This window comes from Monocercomonoides exilis, assembly GCF_001643675.1.
Source record: "Monocercomonoides exilis strain PA203 chromosome Unknown scaffold27-1312184, whole genome shotgun sequence".
In the NCBI taxonomy this organism is placed as follows: Eukaryota; Preaxostyla; order Oxymonadida; family Polymastigidae; genus Monocercomonoides; species Monocercomonoides exilis.
Window position 1 is genome coordinate 797,245 of NW_027150572.1, and position 12,666 is coordinate 809,910.

At 34.7% G+C, this 12,666-nt stretch overlaps 2 protein-coding genes across 2 annotated transcripts; one reads left to right on the top strand and one right to left on the bottom strand.

The window, feature by feature from the left end:
• Nucleotides 1-1,268: 1,268 nt before the first annotated feature.
• MONOS_15954 (uncharacterized protein) lies at nt 1,269-3,221 on the bottom strand. Its single transcript, XM_067868859.1, has 4 exons — nt 3,140-3,221; nt 2,976-3,003; nt 2,418-2,911; nt 1,269-2,360 (listed from the first exon to the last, which is right to left on the bottom strand). The coding sequence occupies exons 1-4, from the start codon at nt 3,140-3,142 to the stop codon at nt 1,587-1,589; spliced, it is 1,299 nt and encodes a 432-aa protein (XP_067726012.1). The 5' UTR covers nt 3,143-3,221; the 3' UTR covers nt 1,269-1,586.
• Nucleotides 3,222-5,069: 1,848 nt separating this feature from the next.
• MONOS_15955 (putative PAB-dependent poly(A)-specific ribonuclease subunit 2) lies at nt 5,070-11,686 on the top strand (the record flags this gene model as incomplete). The annotated part of the gene is made up of 1 exon (XM_067868860.1): nt 5,070-11,686. One exon carries the CDS (start codon nt 5,070-5,072, stop codon nt 11,361-11,363), a length of 6,294 nt encoding a protein of 2,097 aa, XP_067726013.1. The 3' UTR covers nt 11,364-11,686.
• Between the last annotated feature and the right edge of the window lie 980 nt (nt 11,687-12,666).

The following is a 12,666-nucleotide window of genomic DNA, read 5'->3' on the forward strand; positions in this document are numbered from 1 at the left end:
ATAAAACCGATTATTTCTTTGTTCATATAATGAAATGAAAAAAATAAAAATTTGATATGAAAAACAAATAGTCCAATAATAAAGTGTTGGAAAAATGAAACATTTATTTTTTCTATTTATCTAAAACGGACAAATGGCGCTAACTAAAATAATCGATGATCAAGTTTTTGTAAAAAAGTTAAGTTCTTGACAAATGGAAAAAATTAATGTTTCATTTTTCCAACACTTTATTATTGGACTATTTGTTTTTCATATCAAATTTTTATTTTTTTCATTTCATTATATGAACAAAGAAATAATCGGTTTTATGTTAGAATATTGTTAAAAAAATGAAATGTGAAAAAAACAAGAAAAAAGTGTTTATGAAAATAAAGAATTTAAAAGTGGTTAGATAATAGTATTTGCTATTCAAAACATGTATCCAATTTCTTGGACGTTGCCTAGTTGGCTGGTAAAAGTCCGTTCAAATTTAACAAAAAAACGTAATTTCTCAATGTGTAATAAGCAAAAATTAAAAAACAAACTGTAAATAAATTGTGTTAAACTTGTAAAAAAAGGTTTTTTGAAGTACTGAAAGCCAATCAACGTTTGTTGAAAGTTGGCAGTCAAAAACAAAAAAAGTGCCAATAAGGGAAAAAGTCCCATTAAAAAGTTGACCCTATACAAACATCTGGAGCTTTTTTTATTATTTGGGTGATTATTTTTGAAATCATTTTTTTTTTTTTTTTTTTTTTTTTTTTTTTGGGGATGTTGATTTAACAAAGAATGTTTGTTTTTTGAAAGAAAATTCTTATTCAAAAAAGAAAAAGCATGATAATTGTTTTCATATACAAATGTTATGATAAAACAAAAGATAAAAATGATTTGAATAAGCCTTTTCACTCTTCAGTGTTCTTTTATTATTATTCGAGAGATATTTTTGAACCGAAGTTTTTGAATGTTGTAATATGATTTCAAAAATAATTATCCATTTATTTTTTTTTAAAATATGTCTAAATTTTTTAAAAAGTTCCTTTTATTAAATTTTCAAATAAAATAAAATTTTCATATATCGATCAAATTTCAGTTCTCACTCACGAAACTTCACTAAAATGGAAATATTAACATTGTTAAGATTTTATTTCCATTTTTATGAAATTTCGTGTTTGAGAACCGAAATTTGATCGATATATGAAATTTTTATTTTATTTGAAAATTAAACAAAAGGAATTTTTCAAAAAAATTTAGACATATCTCATAAAGAATAAAAAAAATAATCAAAACTAGAATGAAATAGGATAGAATTCTTTCATTTATGAAAAATTCAACAATTGTTTAAACTTTTTTCAATCGAATAATTATAATCTCTGACATTCACAAGCAAAAAAGAAGAAAAATAATAAAAAATTGAGAAAATTATAAGTAAAAAAAAGAGTGGAACAAAATACACAAGTTAAAAATTTTGTCCCATATCAAAAAGAATCAACTAAATTATCTAATATGTCAATCAAAAATGTTTTATTATTAAACATAATGTAATATAAGAAAAATAAAAATAAATTAACAAATAAATAAAAAGAATTTCTGTGCTTTAACATTCGTAGTACTTAATCGTCAAAAACATTTACTAAATAATCTTCAACATTCAACGAAAATAAACGATCATAATTTCTTTGAAAAAATTCTAAAGTTTCATGAAAGCTTGCAATGATATCTTCGTATCCTTCTTCTTCCATCTTTTCTAATATCTTCTTTTTTGCTATCTTTCTTTTCGCTTCTTCCATTTCATCAAACTCTTTTATTTTCGATCGTATTAAAATATAGAAGAAGAATTCCAAGTAATCAAATGTTACTCTTTCGTTCAACGTTGGTTGCTGAATCTCCACCAAAACGTTATCAACAGCTCCACTTTCCAGCAAGGCATCAACCTTCATAGCTCTATTTTCAGTTGCTTCTTTAAATAAATAAATGCACCAGTTGCTTGCTTCTCTGTGATTATCCTTCGCAGACCTAAATATTTGAATAAGGCTGCTGATAAGTCCATCAAATTCTTCATTCGTCGATATATTCGTTTGAAAGAAACCGAAAATTGAAGAAAGCCATCTCAATAAAACAAGCTCTTCTTTCGTTTCTTTTTCTTCTTTCTCCGCTTTCTTCGCTCTCCTCCAATTCACAGTGTTCATCAGCTCATCCAATTCTCTTGCTGCCTCTCTTGCGAAATGCAGTTCATTCACGATGGCTTCATAGCTTTTATCAGTGTCCAATCTGTAAATTAAAAACTCCCAAGCAGATTGATAGGCAAGTTTTGTTAGAGTTCTGTGTTCCTGATGATATTTGATGATTTCTTTGATTTTATTCGTTAACAATTCTCTTTTCACTTCCTATACAAAAAATAAGAAAAAATTAATAAATCAAAAATGAAAAAGAAGCGCTCAAACATAAAATACTGGAATGTTGCTCAATGCCAAAAGTGCCATTTCCACTTCTTTTTGAGTCTCCTCGTCTTCCGCTTTCTTCAATGCAACATTCAGAAGACAAGGAACAATAATTGAAACCAATTCAGAAGAAAGTTCATTGTTGAGTAAAGCATTGCACTCGCATATATCAACAAGAAGTTTTTCATTCTTTTCTCCTTTTTTCTCATTTTCATCAATGATCATTTTTTCATATGTTTTGCTCAACGAAGAAAATTTATATTCCTCTGTCCATAAAAAATTCACCATTTTGAAATACCCAACATGTTTCAGCAAGAATAATGCATTTTCCATCGAAAGTTTCTCTTCTTCAATCATTTTGAGTATTTTATTGAACAGTTCTGTTGTGTAAACATATTCAATTTCTTCTTTATCCATTTCTTCCATCAATTCATTCATTTCTTCGATTTTCTGTTTTTGCCCATCTTCATCGCAATGCTCCAGTTCACAAAACAATACTAAAAAAAAAAATAAAAAAAAAATCGCAACTATCATGAATTCGAATTCGACAATAGCACAAACCATTGAACCATTCAGTTCCACTCGTTGTCTGTATTTTTGAAAGCATATTGCAGGCAGAAAACAATGAATATTCGTCATTCGAAAAGAATCCGCACATCATTGGAAAGAAGAAAATTGTGCAAAATATAAACTCAAAACAACCATGAAAATATAAGTTGTTATACCATTCAAAATTATTGGTATTATTTGGCAAGGTGTTACTAAGAAAGAAAGAAAAAACGATAAATCTTTTTTCTTGTTTGCAGTAATGGATATTCAGATCATCAGAATTGAATAAACAAAAATAGTCCTTGTTGAAATGAGAGAACGGTGAGCGGATATTTTCTACAGAGCAGGCGATATTATTATGAGTGGCTGCGGAAGGCAATGATGGATACGCATCAATGATGGAATGGGGCGAGATGATTTTTATGAAAAGCATCTTTGAAGAAAGTTCATTTTCCAAAATATCATATGAAAAATGTAATGTGTGCATTTTTTATTATTCTTGTTCATTTTAAAGATGCTTCCCTCTGTGGCCTTCTCAGAGTGCAAGAATCTGATAAATTATATAAATGGTCATTCCTTTGCTTTTCTGAGGAGATCATAAGAAGAGAGCTATGCCGAGAGACAATCAGTAGATGGGAATTGCAAATTTTTTGTATTCAATCGGGAGAGGGGATGAAAATAAATTCAATTTCAAAGCATTTGGAAGAGAGGGGAAATTGAAGAAGAATGCCAACAATTGGACAGCTCTTGGAAAGAATAGAATTCGGAGATATTTTTTTCAGGAAAAAAATTGGATGACAACATTGAAAGCAGGATATTTATGTGGGAATAAAGGATGATGGAGAAAGGAGCACCTTGAAACAATGGAAAAGGAGATTAGCTGCTTCAGTGATTGAACAATCCTCCACATTTGCGATAGGGAGGGCATGTGTGTTTTTTTGAGGAATTTTTAAAATCAATGTTATACCAATTCTTATTTTTTTAATATTTTTAATCTTTTTTCCATTCCAACCAACAGTTTTTATTACGATGAGCGTCATTCTCAGAGACAATTTATTTTATGCAGCATTTTTGCAGCTAATGTGATTTCTTCTCCTTCTCCTCCGATCTCTTCATTGACGAGATTTTTTTAACTTGGCTGATGAAAAGAGACCTTCTTCGTATTTGAGAATTTGTTGTTTGAATTACCATCATATTCTCGTGTTGCAACACGGAATGGATCTTCCGTATGTTGTTGCTATTGGCTATTATGAAATTCGTATCTGTCAATTATGCCTTCATTTTCTTCAGATGAGTCTAATTTCCTTTGTCGCCCAGCTCGTCCAAAAAGAACAATTGAACTCAATTAATATCATTTCAAAATCACATTCTCTTTCTTCTTTTGTTCTTTTGTTCTTTCTTCATTCCTACCACAAGAATTTTGTTTGTGAAAGCAGTCATTGTGTTGAATTCTTATCATTCAGCACAAGCTTCATCATCATCTTCTTCTTCGCCTTCTTCAACTTCTCTTTCTTCTATTTCTCCGAAATTTTCATCATCATCATCATCATCATCATCATCTTCTTCTTCTTCTTCTTCTTCTTCTTCATCTTCTTCTTCTTCTTCTTCATCTTCTTCATCTTCCTCCTCATCTTATTCCTCTCTCTTTTCTTTTTGTTTGCTGTTTTGTTACTTCTAATCTGTCATCATCTTCCCATGTATTTTATAATAAGCTTATAAGAACATTCTCATTCGGAGAAATGAAAATGCAAGATTCAATTTATCCTTTAGCAATATTCAGCACATTTCACTCCTTCTTCTATAAATAACATTAATTCTTCTTCACCTTCTTTTTCTTCTTCTTCAAATGCTTATCATCACCTCCTTTATCACTTTCTTCCTCTGCTATTAACGAAGCACAGATCGCAACAAACATCATCATCATCATCATCATCATCATCATCTTCTTCTTCTTCTTCATCTTCCCCTTCTTCTTCTCCTGTTATTTCACAAACAATTACCTCATCATCATCATCATCATCTTCTTCTTCTTCTTCCTCTTCCTCTTCCTCTTCTTCCATCGATTCCTCAAACGTTGAAACTTCTTCTTTCAAAGAGCCTGCTTCAATGCAATCACGTCAAACTGACTTTCTATTGGATCAAAAGCCTTTTTCTTCCTCTCTTCCTTCTTCTTCTTCTTTCCCATCTTTCACTTCTTCTTCTTCTTCTTCTTCTTCTCCCTCTTCTCCCTCTTCTCCCTCTTCTCCCTCTTCTCCCTCTTCTCCCTCTTCTCCCTCTTCTCCCTCTTCTCCCTCTTCTTCCTCTTCTCCTTCCTCCAATTCTTTCTTTCTCTCTCTCCTCTGCCAAGCGCCTCTCCCTTCCTTCGACCACTCACTCCCTCACTCTTCTTTGCATTCTTTTCTTCTGATGCTCTTTTTCTCTCCCGTCTTTCGTGCTGCTTCTTCTCTTCACTTCTGCTTCAACCGCTCTTGCGTCTTCTGCATCGTCCGGATGATATTCGCTAATGTTGTTGTGCTGTGGGAAGAAAACTTGAAGAAACAAATGGAAAAAATGAGAAATAAAAAGAAAAATTTGAGTTTGACTTCAAAATCATCATCATTATCTTCCTCCTCTACCTCCTCTACCTCTTCTTCTTCTTCTCTTTCTTCCTCTCAATCTCCTTCCTTCCATCCTGTCTTCAATCCCTTGCCTGAAATCACCAGCAGTTCTTTCTCTCCTGTTTTGTCTGACCATTCTTCTGATTCATCGCCTGAACAAAAAACAAAACCAGCAAAATCTTCTTCAGCTGACATACAAACATCAGAAGTTGCAGTTGCTTCAAACAATCAAACATTTGCTCGTCCTTCTAAATCGAGTTCATCATCATCATCATCATCATCAATTTCTTCTTCTTCTCCTTCGTTTTCTTCATTACCCCCTTCCTCCTCTCCTTCTTCTTCCTCCTCCTCCTCATCTTCTTCTTCCTCTGAAGATTTGTGGGAAAAGCTGAGAACGCAACGAGTTGTCTCAACAAAAGACCTGACGATGATGCTGACGAACATCATCCGATATAAGCAGAGGATGAAAAGGCTGATAGCAATGAAGAAGGAGAAAGAGAAGGAGAAAGAGAAGGAGAAAGAGAAAGAGAAGGAGAAAGAGAAGAACAAAGAGAGAGAAAGAGAGAAAGAAAAAGAAATAGAGGAGAAAAAGAAAACAAAAGATAATATTTCTGAAGAGGAAGAGGAAAAAGAAGAAAGAGAAGAAGCAAGCAAAGAAGAAGAAAAAGACATGTTTGAAGCAGAAATGATGGAAGAGTGGGAAGAATATGCGAAAGAGAAGAGCGAAGACGAAGCTGAAGAAAGAAACGTTCAACAGCATTTGGCCAGGTTTCTTGCAAGAAATTCAGCAGAAATTCAATTAGAGAAGCAAAATGACTCAGAAAAAGGGAATAAATTCGGTGCAAACAGTGAAAATCACAGGAAAAACGAAAAATTGAATGGGAGAAAGAAAGAAAAAAGAGGAGGAGGAGGAGGAGGACGAGGAGGGGATAAAGATGAAAAAGATAAAGATAAAGAAGGAGAAGGAGAAGAAACAACAGAAGAAGAAGAAGAAACCCAGATCAAATCTGACAATTCCGCCATGAAGAGGCTTCTGTGTGAAGGAGACCCTCTTCCTCTCTCTCTCTTCCAGCTGAGCGCCCTTTACACGCGTCTCCGCAAAGAATGCATCATTCAGCAGCTCCTCAGCAGAGTCGATGAGGTTGACTCAGTGAGTGTGGAGATGAGGCAGATGGCGATGTGGAATTGCGCTATTAACTGCTCTTGTTCTGGTTCTTGTTCTTGTTCTGCTTCTAATTCTTCAAATTCTTCTTCCTCCTCTTCTGTTTCAAATTCTTCTATTTCTTCCACTTCAACCTCATCATCATCATCATCATCATCATCATCATCTTCTTCTTCTTCTTCTTCTTTTCAACCGGAAAAGCACTTCCACCACAATGAATTGTCTTCACTTTCATTTTCCTCTTCCTTCCATCCATCTCCTTGTTTCCTCACTGCCACCCAATTGGCAATGCGGTTGATTCTTCAGCAGCTTCATTGGGACTCCCTCTCCCTCAAAGACTTACGAGCCATCAATTCATACGTCTGCAGGCATTCAGTGAATGTTGATGGATCTTTGAATAAAAGAAAGAAATCACAAAATGAAAAGAAAACGAATGAAGAAATTGATAATTCTTTGAATAAATCAGACACATCTTCTTCTGATTCGCCAACAAAAACTGATTCTTCTTCAATAAAAAACCACAAAAATCACTTCGAATTTCCATCTCTTTTACCTTCTTCTTGCTCCTCTTTGAACGACCCTTTACCAAAGCCTTCATTTTTGGATGTGTTTGTCCCTTCCTTTGTGGAGCAATGGTCGTCGCGCCTTTCTTTTCCATCTGTCGAACCGACTCAGCTTCCTCTCTTCTGCACTCACATTTCATTCGGAAGGGAAAGAAATTCATGTCAAGAGTTATCTTCTTCTTCTTCTCCTTCTTCTTGTTCTTCTTCCTCATCTCCTTCTTCTTTTTCTTTCCCTTCGTTTCCTCAATCATCTCCTCTGCCTGCTCTTCTCTTTGTATCTATTGCTTCGCAACCTTCTTCTTCTTCTTCTTCTTCTTCTTCTTCAAACAATCCCTATAGCATTCCTTTTGATCCTTCAACTATTCCTCCTTCATTCATCATTGACCACACTCTTTATTCTTTGACTGCCATCGTCTCTAACGTTGTGGAGCACGATGATGAGATGAATGATAATCCTTCTTCTTCCTGTTGCATTGAAAAAACAGACAGAAATTTCATTGAAACGAAGGGGAATGCTTGCAATACAAACAAAAAGGAAGAAAGCAATAAAGCAATAGAAGTGAAGGAAGAGAATAAAGAAGATGAGGAAATGATCGATGATGACAAACAAAAGGTGCTTCATGTTCGGTTCAAAACTGAAGCAGATGCAGATTCATTTGATGAATCAACACATTCCAATTCTTCTTCTGCATCATCATCTGCAACTTCTTCTCCCTCTTCTCCCTCTTCTCCCTCTTCTCCCTCTTCTCCCTCTTCTTCTTCTTCTTCTTCTTCTTCAACTTCACCCGCTTCTGCTTCAGAATCTGATTTGCCTTCACTCACATCACTTCATTCAATAACTCCCGAATACACAACACGAATAGAGCACTTCATTCTTCACACTCTCATTTCGCCTGATTTAGTTCCATTTCCCGATTCTCCTTCAAAAACATCATCTTCATCATCATCTTCTTCTTCTTCTTCTTCAATTTCTTCTGCTTTTTCTTCTTCTCAACCAGCAAATTCTTCAGACTCATCTCCATCAATCCCATCAAATCCATTGCAAATGGGCTCTCTAAAGCAATTCAAGTCACATCCAACTTCTCTTCCATTATCTGAATCTGCCTCTTCTTTCGCTCCATCTTCTATGCACTTCAGTCCACAGTGGTTTGTTGTGAACCAGACATTGATTGCTCCTTCTCGTTCATCTGCTTTGGATTTTTCAGCTCCAGCACAAAAATGGCGTGTTCCAGTGCTTCTTCTTTACACACAGCACAAATATTCGCTTTTTAATCCATCTTCTTCTTCTTCTTCTTCTTCTTCTTCAATGATCCCTCGTTCTCTGCTGCTCCCTTCTCCTTCCCTGTCAATTCATTCTCTTTATACCACGGCTCGTGTCGTATGCAGTCAACTTCTGAATATTCTGATCATTTCTCAACATCCATTCAAAGTGCATCAAAGGAAGAAAGAGTTAGCAATCTCGAAAATGTCAAGAAGAGAAGAAGATGAAGTTAATAAAGGACTTGAAAAAGTTAAATACAAATACACAAAAGAATCAAACGAAAATCGAAGAAAATTTGAAAAAGAAGGAGAAAATGCAAAATTTCCAATGAAGAATTCTTCTTCATCAAAAGGAGCAGCAGCAACGCCAAATGCAATTTCATCACTAAAGCATTTAACTTGGAGATGGTTAGAAGAACAATCTTCGTCGATATCTTCTTCTCTATGCACTTCAGCCTCTTCAACCGCATCTTGGTTCTCAATGCTTTCTCTTCTTCCCCACACCCCTTTTCCTTCTTATCGGCAGCTTTCTTTCTTCTTTGCTGAGCAGCTCATATCTCCCTCTGCAGGCAAGTATTCTTTGCCACCGGAGGCGCTTTTGCCTGAAAAAGGGGATTTCATTGGGATTGACTGTGAAAGTGTTATTCTCAACAGCAACGCTTTAGGAATCACATTGCCATTCAATTGGATTGCACACACAGAGCAAACATCAACAGATTTGAAGAATACTTCAAATGAGAAAGCACCTTCAAAAATAGTTTCCACAGAAATGAAAGAGAATGATAGTGAAAATTCATCGATTTTTTCAAAGAATACAATTTCTTTAATGCTTTCTAGGTATTTGGAAGCAAATCCAACAGTTCCTCTTTTTCCTCAAAAGAAAGTTGGAGATGGCTGGATTGTGTTCACTCCAAGGAAACGGAATGTGTTTGCATTTAAAGACACATTGGAACCATCATCATTGTCTGTTAATGCGCAGAAAAAGCTTTGTTCTCGCCCATTTGCACTTCCTAAATCGTTTCATGCTGCTTTCTTCTCTCCTTTCATTTCTGTTGTTGCATCGCCTGCTTATTCATCGCTTGTTTCTTCCTCTTCTTCTCTCACTTCATCACTCAACATTCTGTCTTCTTTCCATTCAATGGGCAGAGTTAGCCTTGTGACATTTCTGAATCCTACCTCAGCATCATCAAAGCATTATGCAAGCAATCTTTCCAACACTTCATCTGCGTTTAGCTATTCATCTTCTTCAACATCTGTGCCTCTCACATCAACTAGCGTGAATTCCGTTTCTTCTTCATTTTCTCCTCTTCAACCTCCTCCTCTTCCTTTGAAAGCACGAGTCATCAGTGATGTTCTTGTTACACACACTATTAACGATGTCACGGATTACTTGACATTTGTTTCTGGGCTACAGAAAGAAATGATTGATGAAAAGCAGCAAAAGAAGGAAGCTGGCGTGAAGAATGAGATTGGAGGCGGAATCAGTATTTCTCATTCTCACAAAAATTCTGCTCCATCTTCTTCTGGTTTGCATGCAGATTCCGCTTCTTCAGATCAAAAGTTTTTCTCATTTGCAGCAGGGTCATCAGCAATGACTTCTTTTCCTCAAGAGTCTTCTTCAATGCCGAATCTTCTTCCCCCATCATCATCGCGCCTTCCTCTTCTTCATCGCTCTGAAGTTGTCACGTTTCTTCAGTTTCTTGTGTGGCGTGGCTGTGTGTTTGTTGGGCATGCTGTGAACGGAGATGTTAACCAGTGCTCAATCTCTCCTGCCCCATCGCGCACTGCAGATACAGTTATACTCCTGAGACTTCCATTTCGCAGGTTTCTTTCACTGAAAGTGTTGTGCTTGTGTGTGTGTGGATGGACAATGCAGACTGCAGAGCACTCTTCGGCAATTGATGCGTGGGGCGCACTGGCACTTTGGTTGTTTTATGTTTGCGTTGTGGGGAGACAGAGATGGCTCAGGAAAACATTGAGTCTTACGAATTTAAATGAAACGATCTCTTCAACAGGAAGCGAAGGCAAAGAAAGTTTAGGATTGGAAAATGCGACAGTGCTTAAACAATTTGAGCAAGATGGAAGGGCACACATAGGTTCTGCTCATCGACCTTATCCTCATATTCCAAGCATCGATGAACGAAAACATCGGAATGAGGAATCATTTGGGTGGGAAGAATTGTGCGACTCACTATTTCAAACATTTTCAGCACATGAATCAAATCATTGCACAAATCAAATGAATCTCATTCGCTCGTTCATGTTATATCCAGAAACTGGAGACCCGTGGGAGTGGGGCAGAGGTCAATTTCTGGAAGAAAAGCTTATTGGAGATGTGGGCTCCGAAGATCTTTGTAGAGGTGATGTGGAAGATTTTGAAAGAAAAGGCGAATTTTTGTCGCATTTGATTAGCGGCTTGATTCCCACTCATACTTCAGAATTTGAGAAATCTAATCTATCGAGAAAAATGCCATTGCCACCGCAGCAGTATCTTTCTGAAGGTGTGGCTGGCGCAACTCATTCAGAATATTTCATCCCTCAGAATCCATTTTCTATGGCTTCGTCACAGATACTGAATGAGCCTCTTCCACGTCATTCATCATTTAACTTTTACAATTTGCAATCATCCAATCTACCATTACAGAATCAGAATTCTCCTTCTCATAGGCGTGTTCATCAAGACGTATTACTGAATGTACCTCAACGGTCGAAGCATGCACCATCATCTTCACCTTCTGAACTTCTCAAAGAATTTTTGGAGCATGCATACTTTGTAGCAAACAGAGAACGATGGGGTGTGCAAAAACATCACAGATAAAGAAGGAAGGAAATATTATGGAAAAAAACAGATTTTGTCGGCATGTAACGTACTTTTGCTAATTCTCAAAAGATTCAACAAGATGTGTTGATAGATGTTCAAAAATCGCATTTGTGCAAAAACGTCAAAAAAAAAAATCCTGATCTTTTCTTTAATGAAAAATAAGTATAGCTCCTGTTAATATTAACATTTAAAGCTTTTTTCCTGATTAAAAGATATTTCATTTCAATTTTTAATGAATTTGCTTTTTTTTTCATCATCCGAATAATAATTCATATTAAATTTTCGATATGGATTATGAAATACAAAATCGTTGTATATTCATTTCTCGTTTTAGCTTGAAAAAATAATAACAATTAATTCATCCATGGATGAATGGGAACAAAACGCACTGTTCAAAAAATAACACAAATAGAGTTTTATTTCTAAAAAAAAGCAGGACTAAATGGATATAAAGCAATCAATAAAATTGAAATATTCATTTTCGACTCAAAATTCAAGTGATAAATAATCGCCTTTTTCATCAAAAAATCTATGAACAAACCCCAATAATATTATTTCTCAGAAATTTTTATTAGGTTTAAGAGAGGCTATTGGTTTCAATTCCTTCACAACGAGTGAATTAGGGTATGATATGGGTAATTATTTTTGTAATCATATTTTTTCAAACAAAATTTTCGGAAAGAAAAATTTCATTGAGCATTAACAAATGAACACTGAAAAATGAAATGGCTTATAAAAGATGTCTTCATCTTTATTTCAACAAAAACATTTGTTTGTGAAACTATTGGAAAGTATTTTGCATATAAATTCAAAATTTCTTTCCAAAGACTAACAACCTTTGAAAAACAGCGTTCCGAAAAAAGTTATGATTTCAAAAATAATCACCCATATCAAAAAAAAAAAAAAAAAAAAAAAAAAAAAAAAAAAAAACGTCCCAATAGAAAAAAAGGGTCCCGATAAATAACTGACCCTATGTATGTTAAATTTCGGATAGAATTTTTTTGAATTGATGAAAAATATTATGATTTGTTCCAAACTTTTTTTGCAATCGAATAATTGTAATTCTGACATTCTGGTGCAAAATAAAATATTGAAATATTCAAAAGTTGAGAAAAATCTTTGTTAGCCATACGTGGAACAAAATTCTTGAAGCTTTATATTTCGTCACATTGGACAAACAACTAAAAAAAATTGGTTGTTTTTTTTTTTTTTCAGAATTTTTAAACGTTCAAATATCTCATATTATCACCGCTTTTCAATAGTTAGAATTATTGAAAACATTAAAAATATCTTTTTAATG